The sequence below is a fragment of the Genypterus blacodes genome, unplaced genomic scaffold, assembly GCF_046128005.1.
Source record: "Genypterus blacodes isolate CSIRO-AG114 ecotype Tasmania unplaced genomic scaffold, CSIRO-AGI_Gbla_v1 ptg000005l_1, whole genome shotgun sequence".
In the NCBI taxonomy this organism is placed as follows: Eukaryota; Metazoa; Chordata; class Actinopteri; order Ophidiiformes; family Ophidiidae; genus Genypterus; species Genypterus blacodes.
The window spans coordinates 1501062-1514217 of NW_027466819.1; the positions used below are offsets into that span (position 1 = coordinate 1501062).

General features: G+C 45.9%; 1 protein-coding gene across 1 annotated transcript; it reads left to right on the top strand.

Moving 5' to 3' along the window:
• LOC142996645 (noelin-3) lies at positions 1-2499 on the top strand. The gene is made up of 4 exons (XM_076147642.1): positions 1-147; positions 238-457; positions 572-678; positions 887-2499. The coding sequence occupies exons 1-4, from the start codon at positions 1-3 to the stop codon at positions 1562-1564; spliced, it is 1152 nt and encodes a 383-aa protein (XP_076003757.1). The 3' UTR covers positions 1565-2499.
• Positions 2500-13156: the final 10657 nt, after the last annotated feature.

Below are 13156 nucleotides of genomic sequence, written 5' to 3' on the forward strand. Positions count from 1 at the left end.
ATGTCGCAGTCGATCGAGGTGCTGAACCTGCGCACGCAGAGGGATTTCCAGTACATCATGCGCATGGAGAGCCAGATCAAAGGGCTGAGGTCAAAGTTCAGACAGATCGAAACGGACAGGAAGACGCTGGTCAACAAGAACTTTCAGGTATATTGTTGTAGTTTGACTGCGTGCCGCAAAGTAGAGACGAAACCAAACTCCCTCGCCACATTTGTCTGATACGTCTTGTTGTTCCAGGAGCTCAAGGGCCGGATGGAGACCCTGCAGCCCCTCATCCCCGTCCTGGAGCAGTACAAGACCGACGCCAAGCTCATCTCCCAGTTCAAGGAGGAGATCAGGAACTTGTCCAGCGTGCTGATGGGCATCCAGGAGGAAATGGGCGCCTACGACTACGAGGAGCTGCAGCAGAGGGTCCTGAACCTGGAGAGCCGCCTGCGCAATTGCATGAGCAAACTCAGTAAGTGGCGGCAAAGATCCCCTCCTTTTTTGGCTGAAATTGGAGGCTGCTGTGGTTAATGCATCTCCTCGTCACCGGAGTGTGTGTGTGTCTGTGTGTGTTTTGTCCTCCCAGCTTGTGGCCGACTGATGAAGATCACCGGACCGCTGACGGTGAAGACGTCGGGCACTCGATTTGGCGCCTGGATGACCGACCCACAGGCGTCTCCCAACAACAACAGGGTGAGAGGAGATGATGCACTCTGAATCAACTCGCCACGCCGTTTAATCATTCACACACAAATCTGCTTCCTGCCCGCTGGTTCAGAGGGAGGAAGTGTTGATTTTCGGCGTAGCATGTGACTTCTTTCTGTTAGCTTACTAACTGAGCAGTGATATGTTGGGTGTTGTGGATCTTGGTCACTGGAGGTTTGTTTTCTTTCGCCCTCAGGTTTGGTACATGGACGGATACACCAACAACAAGATAGTGAAAGAGTATAAATCGCTGGCTGATTTTGTGGCGGGAGTGGAGTCTCGAAGCTATAACCTGCCTTTCAAATGGGCGGGGACAAACCACGTGGTGTACAACGGCTCGCTCTACTACATCAAGATGCAGAGCAACATTGTGGTGAGGTACAGCTTCGAGACGGGCCGCGTCGTCACCCAGCGCGCCCTGGAGTCCGCCGGCTTCCACAACGTCTACCCGTACACCTGGGGGGGCTTCTCCGACATCGACCTGATGGCGGACGAGCTGGGCCTGTGGGCGGTGTACGCCACCAACCAGAACGCCGGGAACGTGGTGGTCAGCCAGCTGAGCCCGGACACGCTGCAGATCCTCAACACGTGGAACACGGAGTACTCCAAGAGGAACGCCGGCGAGTCCTTCATGATCTGCGGCACGCTCTACATCACCAACTCCCACCTGACCGGCGCCAAGGTGTACTACGCCTACTCCACCAAGACGTCCTCGTACGAGTACACGGACATTCCCTTCCACAACCAGTACTTCCACATGTCCATGCTGGACTACAACGCCAGGGACCGCGCCCTCTACGGCTGGAACAACGGCCACCAGGTGCTGTTCAACGTCACGCTGTTCCACATCATAAAGACCGAGGACGACTCTTGAGGACCGGCGGCGTTTTAATCTCTTTAAGTCGTCGCGAAAGGACTTTGGTATTCAGCGAACGTACTCGGCGGACAGCGACACTTGAGAACTTCGCCCGTCTTACTTACAGCCTGCGGCGCTTTGACCTTGTAATGATGATGTAAACTTACAGAAGTGGACTCGATGTTCAGATTGATGGATTAACGACTCGGCCACTCGTCAAATGTCAAGATTCTGCAAAGTGATTTTTTCCGCCGTACGGAGACGAAATGGAGTGAATATAAGATGAGAGAGGACGCAGAGGAGGGAAAGTGTTGCTTTGTGCACATAAATGTTCAATTTCCTGTTAATTTGCTTGTTTTTATTGCGCAATCTATTTAGTTTCTGGTATCTGGTTCCATTTTTGAGGAGTTTCTCTCTACGACTCAGTTCCATTTCAAAATAAAAGACTAATTGTGACTTTAGTTCAGTGTTAAACATACTGCAGGTTTTTACCGGTTTTTAGACGTCACAACTCTTCAGAAACGCTTAATGATGACTACAAACCCTCTTCGGTTAACTCTTCTAACGGTTTCTCACTCAATGTCGCCTCTTGACTGCTTTTTGCTCGTTGTTGGTCTTGATTTCGGGGTTTCTTCGTCCTCGTCCAACTTTTCAATTCGTGTCAAGTTCTCTCAAGACGAAACCAAACGAAGCGCCGTGACCCATAATGCACCTGTGTAGTTAGTCGGCTTCTTTTTCTATCTTCAGCTGCAATTTGAAGAAGAACTCTAAGCGTTGTTTTGCCTTATTCGGCGGCGTTCATTCCGGATCGCAGCTCTCGTGCATGAATGTTGACGTCCTGCTAGCGTTTCTACTGTAAATGTTTATCTGTGTATTTTGTAATTGCACAACATCCCATTCTCATCCTATCTATCTATATCAAAGCTACAGATCCATTTGGACAGACTGCAGTAGACGACTTTAATAAGCCTTCATCTCTGTATATAAGAAATGTCACGGAAGCAAAAAATAAAAATACTGTTTTCATTAAGTCGCCACTCTGCGTTTGATTGTGTTGCAGATCAGATTTCTGATTTCTCAACGCGCTCACAGGCGACAACACTCGGCCGTCAGAAGAGATTGAGTGTCACGTTGCTCTTTAAAGCGCAATTCCAAAGTAACGCCTGCGATCTTTCAGCCATTTTTACGCCGTCGTGCCTCCATTCAATGCTTTAAGTGCCTGAGGAGATATTTGCTCTTTGTCCTTCTCAATAAAAGGAAGAGAATTGGATTGCGGGGGATCGTTTATGAGCGACTGCACACTTGAGTCCCAATGCCACATCGGAAAAAAATAGTTAAACCATTGGAATTACCTCCTCTTCTTCTTCTTCTTCTTCTTCTTCTTCTTCTTCTTCTTCTTCTTCTACATTAATTACCCCAGATGTTTCCTCTAACTGTTCTTCTCTTCATCAGTATCTCCCAGATCTCTCTCCATCCCTCTTAAAGGCAGCAGCAGCCATTATAAATCCTCTCCTCTCTCTTGATGTTCTCACAGTTTTGCGCTGCAAGATTCCTTCCTCTGATTGTAACTTCAGCCAGTCAAAGCTGATCCGTGACCCGTCTGTCTGCTGCTGCTGCTGCAGTGCAGTGACGCTCTGCTGTTTGGGCTGCAGCACCATTTCTCCTCTTAATACAACATTGTGCTTTTTTCCTAGGCAGGGCAGTAAAAGCACTAAATTGCCTCCATTTTTGGACAATTTGTCGTGAATTGCCAGTTTTTATTATAAAGCCTTTTGGTGGTAAATGTATAACTCTGCATGTCTTCGTTCTCGGGGCCTAGGAAATGTTGTGTTATCATCTGACGGTGGCTCACATGAGCAGAGACGAGCGGTGGAGGCTGACATCTTTCAAACCGACGCTGTAACAAACAGTTTTCTGTGTTGTCGAGAACAAATCAGATGCTGTTTGTGTTTGTTATTGTCACTTTAGTGCAGATCCGACAAATTAAAATCCTAAAAGCTTCCTCTGAAGTTTTCCTACTCCTGTATGAATTCAAGGACTACATGTTGACTTAAAGATGAGACGTGAAATGAGAAAAGACATGACTCATTTTAAGAGTTTTCTTTAATCTTGGAATAGTTGTGCGATTTGCTTTTTATCTCCCTGAATTTGCACAGACAGAACATTTGAAGAGAGATTTAGGAATAAAACAGAATTCAAGCCAGGCAGTGTTTGTAGGATCTCCTTCTCCTTCCGCTTCATCAGTCCAGATGCAGCCTGAAGAAGACAAACACAGACTTCACCACCTGTTGAAACAAAATGAGAATTAAGATTTTATGACTCAGCCGCTGTAAGATTCACATTTTCTGCAGCGTCGGCTTGTTTGGATCCGTGTGGATTTAGACTGAACGGGGCGAGACGCTCTGCAGAGGGCAGGGGAGCAGGTTTGTGTTTGACCTTGGGCAGTCTTGGCCCGAGCGATACTACATTTGCAGAGGAGGAACCATACACACACACACACACACACACACACAGTTACATAAGCTCACTGATAGCCACTGTCTGTAACCAACGCTGACCACCCAAAGCTCAATTTCTTTCTTGAAACTTTCGGCTTGGATCGATCGATGCAGGTCAGCCAGACAGGAAATATCTCAGAAGGTCAGGGAAGCGGCTGCAGCTTCGCCTTAGGAAACACAGCGTGGAACCTCCCGAGATATTGATCCTGGAAGTGCACTAATGTCAAATGTAAGAATTCAACAGACAACCTTACGACCGCATTAAAAAAGTTCATGGATTTGAGCCCACAGGGACAAAATTCTCTTTTTCTATGACTGAAAATTTAAAGTAGATGTAAATTTAAAGTAGCAGTAGAATATCAATCTGATGTAATGACTTCAACTAAAATGCAGTGGAGCTCTGAATCATTGAACTCGTATGAACACAATCCGACTCTAACCTATGCTGATATTCCTTTTTGTTGAGGTTGAGAAGCATTACCTGTCACCCAAATGAGAAGTTTCTACGTAATCGCTCTGGTTGATGTATGAGCCTCTACTGGGAACTTTTATTTATCATGATTACAGCGTAAACACTCGCCATCTGCTCGCCAAATATGTGGGTGACGTCTGTTGTGGATTTAGTTTTGCAAAAAAATCAAGTTTAAGAGCAGCACCATGGGCGCCGTCTTATATCACTTTATGGGGAAAACTACTTTCAGATCTTTTCTACACGATAGCGTGTGATGCTACAAATCATCCTGGCAGCTGTGAGCAGCCGTTCCAGCCGGCGGATCGAGCCTCGTCATATTATCTCTGTGTTTTAAAATTAGGATTCGGGCAGGACAACTTAAGACTTTCAGAGGGAAAGTAATAAGAACAGCACTTTCCAATTCAGAAGATCAGTCTGTGAGCTAGAAAAGAGGCGAGGAGATGAGAGAATTAAAGAGCCATGTTTCATTTCCTTTTGTCAGTGTGCGAGCTGCTGTTTGGACGGGTTTGTGTCGAGCCCTCGCTTGTGTAATCCAAGCACATTTGAGCGGAGTGGAAATCAGTTTGGGCTGGAGACACAGAGACGTACTGAGCGATGTCACTAAAACGAGCCAACCGTGGTGATTGAAGACATTAAAGTTAACAGCTAATGGTGACAGGGAACAGTTACACTTTTCACTGAGAGCCAGGATGTAACAAGGAAAGATTTAGTCTTTAACAAAGCTCCCCTGAACTCATCGTCACATAAACACACACATACACGCTGGGTATGGGTTCAGATCTTTCTCGCTCCCTTTGCCCCTCAACAGCCAGGAGCCGCTACTCCGGCAATTAGAGTCAACATAGACACACAGTATATGCAGAAACTACAAACTCTTCTCTCAAACTCGATTTGTGTGAACAGCGATTAAAAGCGCCGATCCAGGACATGACCTTCATACGCTTGCAAACAGTTGAGGTCATTTAACACGGCGAGGTGCTTCCAGCGATGTCATTACGAGATCTGATCCGCATCTAGCAGCGCCATTAGCCTTCCAGCTAACCTTTCAGGACACACACACACACATGCAGAGGATGAGTTTGTGAGCAAAACCAGAAACATCAGATATTAAAAACAGCGACGGCGGCGTTCACTGCTCAGCGTTCCACTAGGAATTTGTCGACATTAACAACACCTGCAGTCATTTCCTCCCAGCGTCGCTCTGTAATCCCTCCAGCAGATATTATTGACAACAACGGAGCACTCGTACCCAAATGTCACATCTCTCTAATGCAACGAATTACAGAAGCCCTGCTGTGGGACTTAAATGTGAGGATTGTCTAGATATTTCATGTGGTGGGATGAAAGTGAGGAAATGTGACTGAGCGTCTGTCACTCTGTGGACGATCTCCACTTCAGGGATGTCGCAAACTTTAGATGGATAAACATGTGACGTCTTTGTGTTCTGTCCTTCCTGCCGGACGTCATTTGGCTGCTCTCCGCTTTGCCTCTCTGTATTTGGCCGCGCTCCCCTGCAATCATCTCTTATCTGTGTGCACAGCAGCTAAGGGTTTGGCTCTCTGAATGAACGGGTTCAATAAAGCTGTCAGTGCCCAGACCTGTGGACTCTGTATTGACTCAGGTTACAGGGACGCGCCCCGTCTATCCAGCTGCGGTTTGGCTGCACGTAGTCAGGATGGAACAATGTGCCGACACACAGGGGGAAAGTCATGAAAACAAAACTTCAACACGGCTCGGAGTCTTATTGACCTGGGGTTCAGCTTCTTTGGCCTCAGTTAGTCCGGACAGACAGACAGACAGATGCTATGATGTGTGTGACTGATAGTCAAGCACATTCCCAGCGTAGGGAAACAGGCCCATCCTCCAGATTAACTTTCTGCTGCTGAGCCTGTGAGATTGATCTGTGCCAGGGGCTGACAAGGCCGCGGTTTGGGGTACTGTAAAAAGAGATTGGATCTATTCTTTCAAGGAAAAGCCTCCAGGGCTGTGAGAGAAAGAATGTGATAAAAGAAATATGGCACGTTAATTAAATCACTTACAATCACTGTGCCGGCTGCACTCACACACACAGACACACACGCGCGCGCACACACACACACACACACACACACCCCTCGTATGGTGTCTCAAACACACTTTCAGTCAGTCAGTGGAGTCCATTTTATTCACAATAAGTTCAATAAACACAACTGTTGATTCAGTTTACACATAAAACATAATGAGTTTAGTTTGAGCTATGGTGTTTTTGTTCCATTTCCTTACACACACAGAGTTGCCACACGTCTGTTATGTCAGGACAGGAGTGTGTGAGTGTGTGACAGTGATCCAAAGCAGACAAGTCAGCTTTATTGCTTTTGACATAATGGTCTAATAGAGCGGATGACATCACCTTCTTAAACTCGATTCCAGGGGAAGGTTGGTGGAAATTTGTAAGCAGACTGGAGCTGTGTTTCTATGACGACCAGGGTGGATTTTTGCAATGTAATTGCCGTCTCCAAAAGTGCTCAGTCAAACTTTATGTTGTGTTTGTGGAATCATTATTTATTTGCAGTCGACATAAGTAAACATTGATTCCCAGACTTTTTCCTGACAAAAAATAAAAAAAAATAAAACCAGAACTTGAGTTATGGAACATGTGACATCATCAGAACCAGCAGGGCAGAGAAGCTGCTGCAGGTGAGCCTCGCTGATCCATCGCTCGCTATCTTCTCTCTCTCTCTCACCCCTGAGGTCGATACCGTCGCCGCTCCAGCCCAGGGCAAAGTTATTCACGTTTCTCTTCCCCCTGAGGAGCAACAGCAGGGGGGCGGAGGTGCGTGAGGAGGCTAATGAATGTATTTGTCATATCTCTAATGGCTCACTATATCACCAGAGCACCTTGGCTTGAGATTTATGATAATCACATAACGGCTGAGAGCATTCGGCCTTAGAATGTTTAGTCTCTGGGCCGAGCAGATGAGACGTCGTCCTGGGAGGGCAAGAAGAGATCTGAGAACCGCTGCTACCGAATTCTCTCAGTGCCAAACTTCATGTCATGGAATTTATTTAAAAAAAAAGAAGGGTTGAATCCAGAGATGGGAAGTTTTTGTTTAACATCAGCGAGACTGCAAGAAAGTGAGCTAATGATGAGTCAACTCTACTATAGATTAGAGCTGGATTAGTCCCTCACAAGCACACACACACACACACACACACACACACACACACATTCAAAGAGGAAAAGTATCAGTTTCTCACCAACTTCCCCCCATTTTTCCTCTTCTGCTTTGCAAATATAACCCACCAGCAGAACTTCATCTTCCTCCATTAATTCCCAAGTGAGCGCACTTTGAGACAGTGTGTGGCTTTTTTTTACCCCCCTCCCCCCTTTTTTTATTTTTTTTATCTATGCACTCTAAATGCAAATGACCCAGTGTCTAGTGGTTTGGCAAATGCCGAGCACAACTGGAGATGATGACACAGACAAGTGATGAAAGCCAGTCGATTAAGGACGATTCAGTAATCCAAAAGTGAAAGTGGTCGACAAATTAATAATCTCCTCGGTCCAAATGACCGACGGGGGCAGCAGACGGCACGAGGTGTCGGAAAAACAATCTCAAGTCAACTCTCTGACTGGTTGGATGTCTGCAGCTGCATTGCTCAGCTGCTTTGGCTGCAGACTTTCACAAGCACATTTTATGTAGCATGAATAATAGTGTGTGGGTAGAGACGGAAAGGGGGAGAGAAATATTTGTTCAAGATCTCTCAAGGGCGGCTCCTGCTGCTTCTGTAGAGACAAGAACACACGTACAGGCGAGGCGGTCGGGGGCCTCGTAGCACTGATGCACTTTTTTTAAAGCGCACTTGATCAGCGATTCCTTCTGTCAGCCCACACAGCCGCCAGACTTCAAACGCTCCTCCTGCCTCCTCCTCCTCCTGGAACGTGTGGGTGCAGAATGGAGTTGTTAAATAGAAGGATGCTCCGGTAGACAGACGGCGTATTGACTTAAGACATTACCGGGGGTATTTTCATAAAGCCTGCTGCCCTCATGTGGTTGAGTCCGGGGTCATAAACAGGACAAAATAATGAACCTTTGACAGAAGCCATTGAGATTTCAGAGATATGGCTTCAATATTTCAGAGGGCTTCCATATTTCACCTGAGAGTCACGCAGCACCCCGGTTGCGTGATGATGCATCTATTCTACTTCAAACGTTCTGCACCCAAACCGTTGATTCAGCCGCCAAAGAACCTGATTGATTACCCACTAATGATGGATGATTCCGGCTCTCTCAGGGACGGCACGGCGGTGAGACTAATTCGGGAAGCAGCTGAGGTTTTGCTCACTGGGGAAACGTTTCATTCTGAGGCTGCACTGTGCAACACTGTGGACAAATGTTTAGAGGACATCGTATATCTCCAGATCATCAAATCAAAAGCTATGATGGGGTTCTGTCACCTGTTCTGTCCTTCAACCTTTTGTTGTGTTTGTCTCTGCCCCTGCATGCTTTATAACGCCGGACGCTTCGGCTGTAGATTCACCCTCAGGATCCTAATTCATAATGACACAGGAGCTGAACGGGCCGAGCGGGCAGAAGTGATTTTTTAGGGTGGAGAAGTTGGAGAGGAATTTCACTTTTATTTGGAAATCGTTAAGGCGATGACACGGCGCTCTCTGTTCTCTGGAGCTTCAACTGATGAAACCCAGCGCAACTACAGAGAAATGTTGTAAAGTGAAACTCTGGACTTTCTGCAGGGATAAATGATCGGAAATGATGGATATTTTATGGCTGTAAGTTCAAACTCAAATATAAAGCAACACAGAGGAGCAACGTGGAGAAACACACACCACAATGAAACACAACATGACGTTTAATGATGGAAACTCTGTGACAAAGCTGGAGAACGTTTGGAATAGCAAAATCTTGAACCGTATCCAGGCAGACAGTGGGCAGCTCCTGTTGTAATTATAAGTATCTGAGTGTGTGTGTGGAAAGCAAACTCTCTCTCTCTCTGGTCCGAGCCGATGCTTAGACCTTCACATCGACTCGCCACGTCCCAGGTTGTGACTCGAGAGCGTCTGCGGTGAAGCTGATGCGTGCAGATTTGTTGCTAATGCGCGGGGCACCGAGTCGCACTCTTGAATGATAGATGGAGGGAAGATGTTAAACTTGAGCCGCTTCCGGTTTAAAGAGGATGCTGACTGTTCCGAGCGAGAGCGAGCGCAGCGCCGGGTTACTTTGGGCTAAAGCAGCGTCCCGTACTGTTGAATCATTAATGGAGGTGGACTTTGACGCGCAGGAAAGCAGCTTCTATCCTGAGTGAAGTATAATGAGGACAAGTGCAGAATAATGTACACATATACTCGCGTCTGGAGGAGGCAGAGGCCCAAAACAAGCAGGAAGTTTCTACACAACAGAGAGGGAAACTTTCAGAGTGTTCTAACTTCAGCTAAATGCAGTTCTGTTCTAGTTGGGAGAGATAAAGTTTAATGATTTCTTTTGTCCAGATTGGTGGTTTTGTTTCCCCACAGGAGCCGTGTCAGTCTTTGAGTCGCCCTCGGCTGTGCACGGCGGCGTGTAAGTGTCACTGCTGACCTGATCTCCAGCAGCAGAGAGCTCAAGGCCCCTGGGCTTCACTCACAAACATTCAGCAAGCATGGTGATTTCTGTGTAGGTGGTTCTCTCACACAGCAACAGGGCTAAAAGTGTTTTGGTGAAGTTTTCAGCGCCAGTTTATTGATTATTCCAGTGGAGAATTCAACGAAAGTAGAGCGTGAGGAATAGTTTGTTACCTTTTCTAAACTTCCTAAACTACTGTTCAACAATTAGAGCACAGTTTGGATAAATGGTTGTGTACATCAACAAACAGGTTGGTCCAAACCATATTTGTAGTGATGTCGATGACGCTTCATGAAGCATTGAAGCTTTCCATCCAATTGGTTCCCTCATGGGCCGAAGCCTCCAGGCTGCCAGGGCATCAGTTTGTGTGAATTTGGGGCAAATCTGAGAATATTGACAAAATTCTGAAAAAGTTGACCCCGCGATCATCGATTTGTAAAACTAGGGAAAAACTTCAAAGCCCATATCTTGGACAAGGAAGGAGGTACAGAGTTATAAATCTTTTTCCAAAGTAAATGCAGTGGCAAAAAATGTAATTGAACTTTTCTTTTGAATTTGTTTAATATCTGCATTAATGACAATTACAGTCCAGGCTGGTAAAAGTATCTCAACCTTGCATTTAATACCTAGTAGATCCTTCAACAGGATCCTTTGGAAGGTTATTGCCTGGTTATTATTTGTTATTGCTGCACAGGAATTTGCTATTGGAGGCGCTAACAGGCCGCATCATTTCCTGTTTTATTTGGTTGTATTCAGCTCTCCTCTCGTGTGTTTCCCGCCTTGATTACCTCCATCTGTCCTGATTAGTTTCACCTGTCCCTCGTTATCCTTCCCTGTCTAATGTCTTTATTATTGTTTGTGTTCCGGTTCTGCTCATTACAGTTTTGCATTTTAACGCCTCAGATGTTTTGTTGTCGTCTCTCCTGTCGTCTCCTTTTTGTCCCCTTGTGGACATAAACCTGCTGTCTTCTCTTCCATCACCTGTAAATGTAAAATGTCTCCCACTTAGACCCTAAAAACAGCAGCAACCATCCAAACGACGGAACAAATGAATACAGATCCTCTTAAAACATCACCTGAGGATTACTTTAATAACATCCCCACACACACACACACACACACACACACATACACACACACACACACAGTTCTTACTTTGCTCTGTCTCTCAAACATACATGGAATAAAAACCCTTCCTTCTGACTGGAAGCTTCGGCCGTGGCCTCCATTAAATCCTTGACCTCCTGGATTAGAGCTCACGAGCTTAAAGTAGGGGAAAACGTATTTAATGATGAAGCTAAATTGGAGTCAGACATGTGGTCGCCCCAACAAACCCAAACCATTAGTTGAGCCAGCGACCTGTAAACTGCAGAAAAGGAAAGAATGTATAAGATTTCTATTTTAATCCACAAATTAATGGAGTTCACAATATCAGACTTAGTCACATTAAATCCTCCGTTGACGTGCTTGAAAAAAGATCTCTGGTTTTGTAAGAACCTAAAGAAAATGTGTGCAATATTCAGTTTTGATCAATTTCGCTATTTTTCACATTTTACTGAGCATGCAGTTAATAAACACACTCCTAAGTTAATTATTCACATTCATGCTCCGCTGCATTTTTGGTTCCACTCATGTGAAAAACCGTAAAGTTGACTTTGTTATGTCAAACTGCTTTTACAAGCCGAGACTTTGAAGGAAACAGGGCGACACACACACACACACACACACACACAAAAATTAGAAATAATTGCTGGAGTTCAGGCGCCACTAAAGCCTTTAACACTCATATTTATCTCGGGTGTGACCAATTAGGAAGAAGATCTCCAGTTCACAAAAATCCAAATCCACTTTCCTTATTTCTGGCGCCCCCTTAAGGTGGACCTGGGTCATTATCGGTGCTTAGCCTCAAAGTAGATTATACAAACAAGACAAGGACTTAGAATTACAAGATGGAACCACGTCTATCTCTCAAAATGGTGGCTCGACATGGAATTTGTCTTTTACAAGCAATTACTGTCACGGTTTACAAAATATCACAGTTTGTCTCATATAAAGCAGAAACATCTCAATATGCAAAACATGCCACTTTCTACCCGTTTAATATTTGAGGTGATAGCTTCATTACCATTCCTGTATTTGCTGTGTGTGTGTATGTATGTGTGTGTGTGTGTGTGTGTGTGTGTGTGTGTGTGTGTGTGTGTGTGTGTGTGTGTGTGTGTGTGTGTGTGTGTGTTGCATCAAAAGGGCACTTTCACTGCGTGCTCCCCCTGTAGCGGCTGCGCTGCTAATGATTGGAGGGTTACTGAACACAGCTGACATTTCATTAAACTCCATTAAATTCAAATTCCAGCCATCTTTAGTTGATGGGGTTGATAGAGACGCATCAAATTAGAATAAAAAAGAGTCGAGAGTGTAAAGTAAACAATCAGTTCCAGCAGGTCACGGGAAAAAAGTGTTTAATGAGGGCAACAGCTGCCGACTGAGGCACGACGACCCGACGCCAGACATGCGCCTAAACAAGCCGCTAATGCTTCTAAAATGTGAAGTAAACCAATGAAAGTAATGTGGCTTGTTTCCGTACATTTTGCTAATATTTGGTAATGAAATCTTGCTTATCTTGCACAGTCTCGCCCCCCCCGTTTCCGGATCCAGCAGCACCCAAACACAGCCTCATTACCGAGCCGGTGTACAGTATAAATCACTCTCTCTCCCGCTGTGGCGCCGTTCACGCTCATCCAATGGACCGAGAGAGAGAGAGGGAAGAGAGCGTGAGATCCACACCAGAGAATTCATTAGCAACCCTCCAGATTGCACGGCGCCACTGTCTCCCTCTGTTTCTTCTGAGGGCGGCCAATGGAATTCAGACTGGTGGGCGGCCTGAGGCGGCGACACCGCAACTTGCAGGCAGGACAGCGGTAATTGGACCGCCGTGTCAGATAAATCCAGGATATAACAAGGCGCTCAGCCCGAGTGAAGAGACACAGTTTAGCCGCGACGCTGACCTGCCGTGACATCCTGGTATTCTCTGAGGTCACAGCAG

Excerpts from the sequence above, each read along its gene's own strand:
- LOC142996645 (XM_076147642.1), top strand. The coding sequence starts at position 1 with ATGTCGCAGTCGATCGAGGTGCTGAACCTGCGCACGCAGAGGGATTTC. Across the intron at positions 148-237 it reads TGGTCAACAAGAACTTTCAG|GAGCTCAAGGGCCGGATGGA; the intron begins GTATATTGTTGT and ends TTGTTGTTCCAG. Across the intron at positions 458-571 it reads CAATTGCATGAGCAAACTCA|CTTGTGGCCGACTGATGAAG; the intron begins GTAAGTGGCGGC and ends TTGTCCTCCCAG.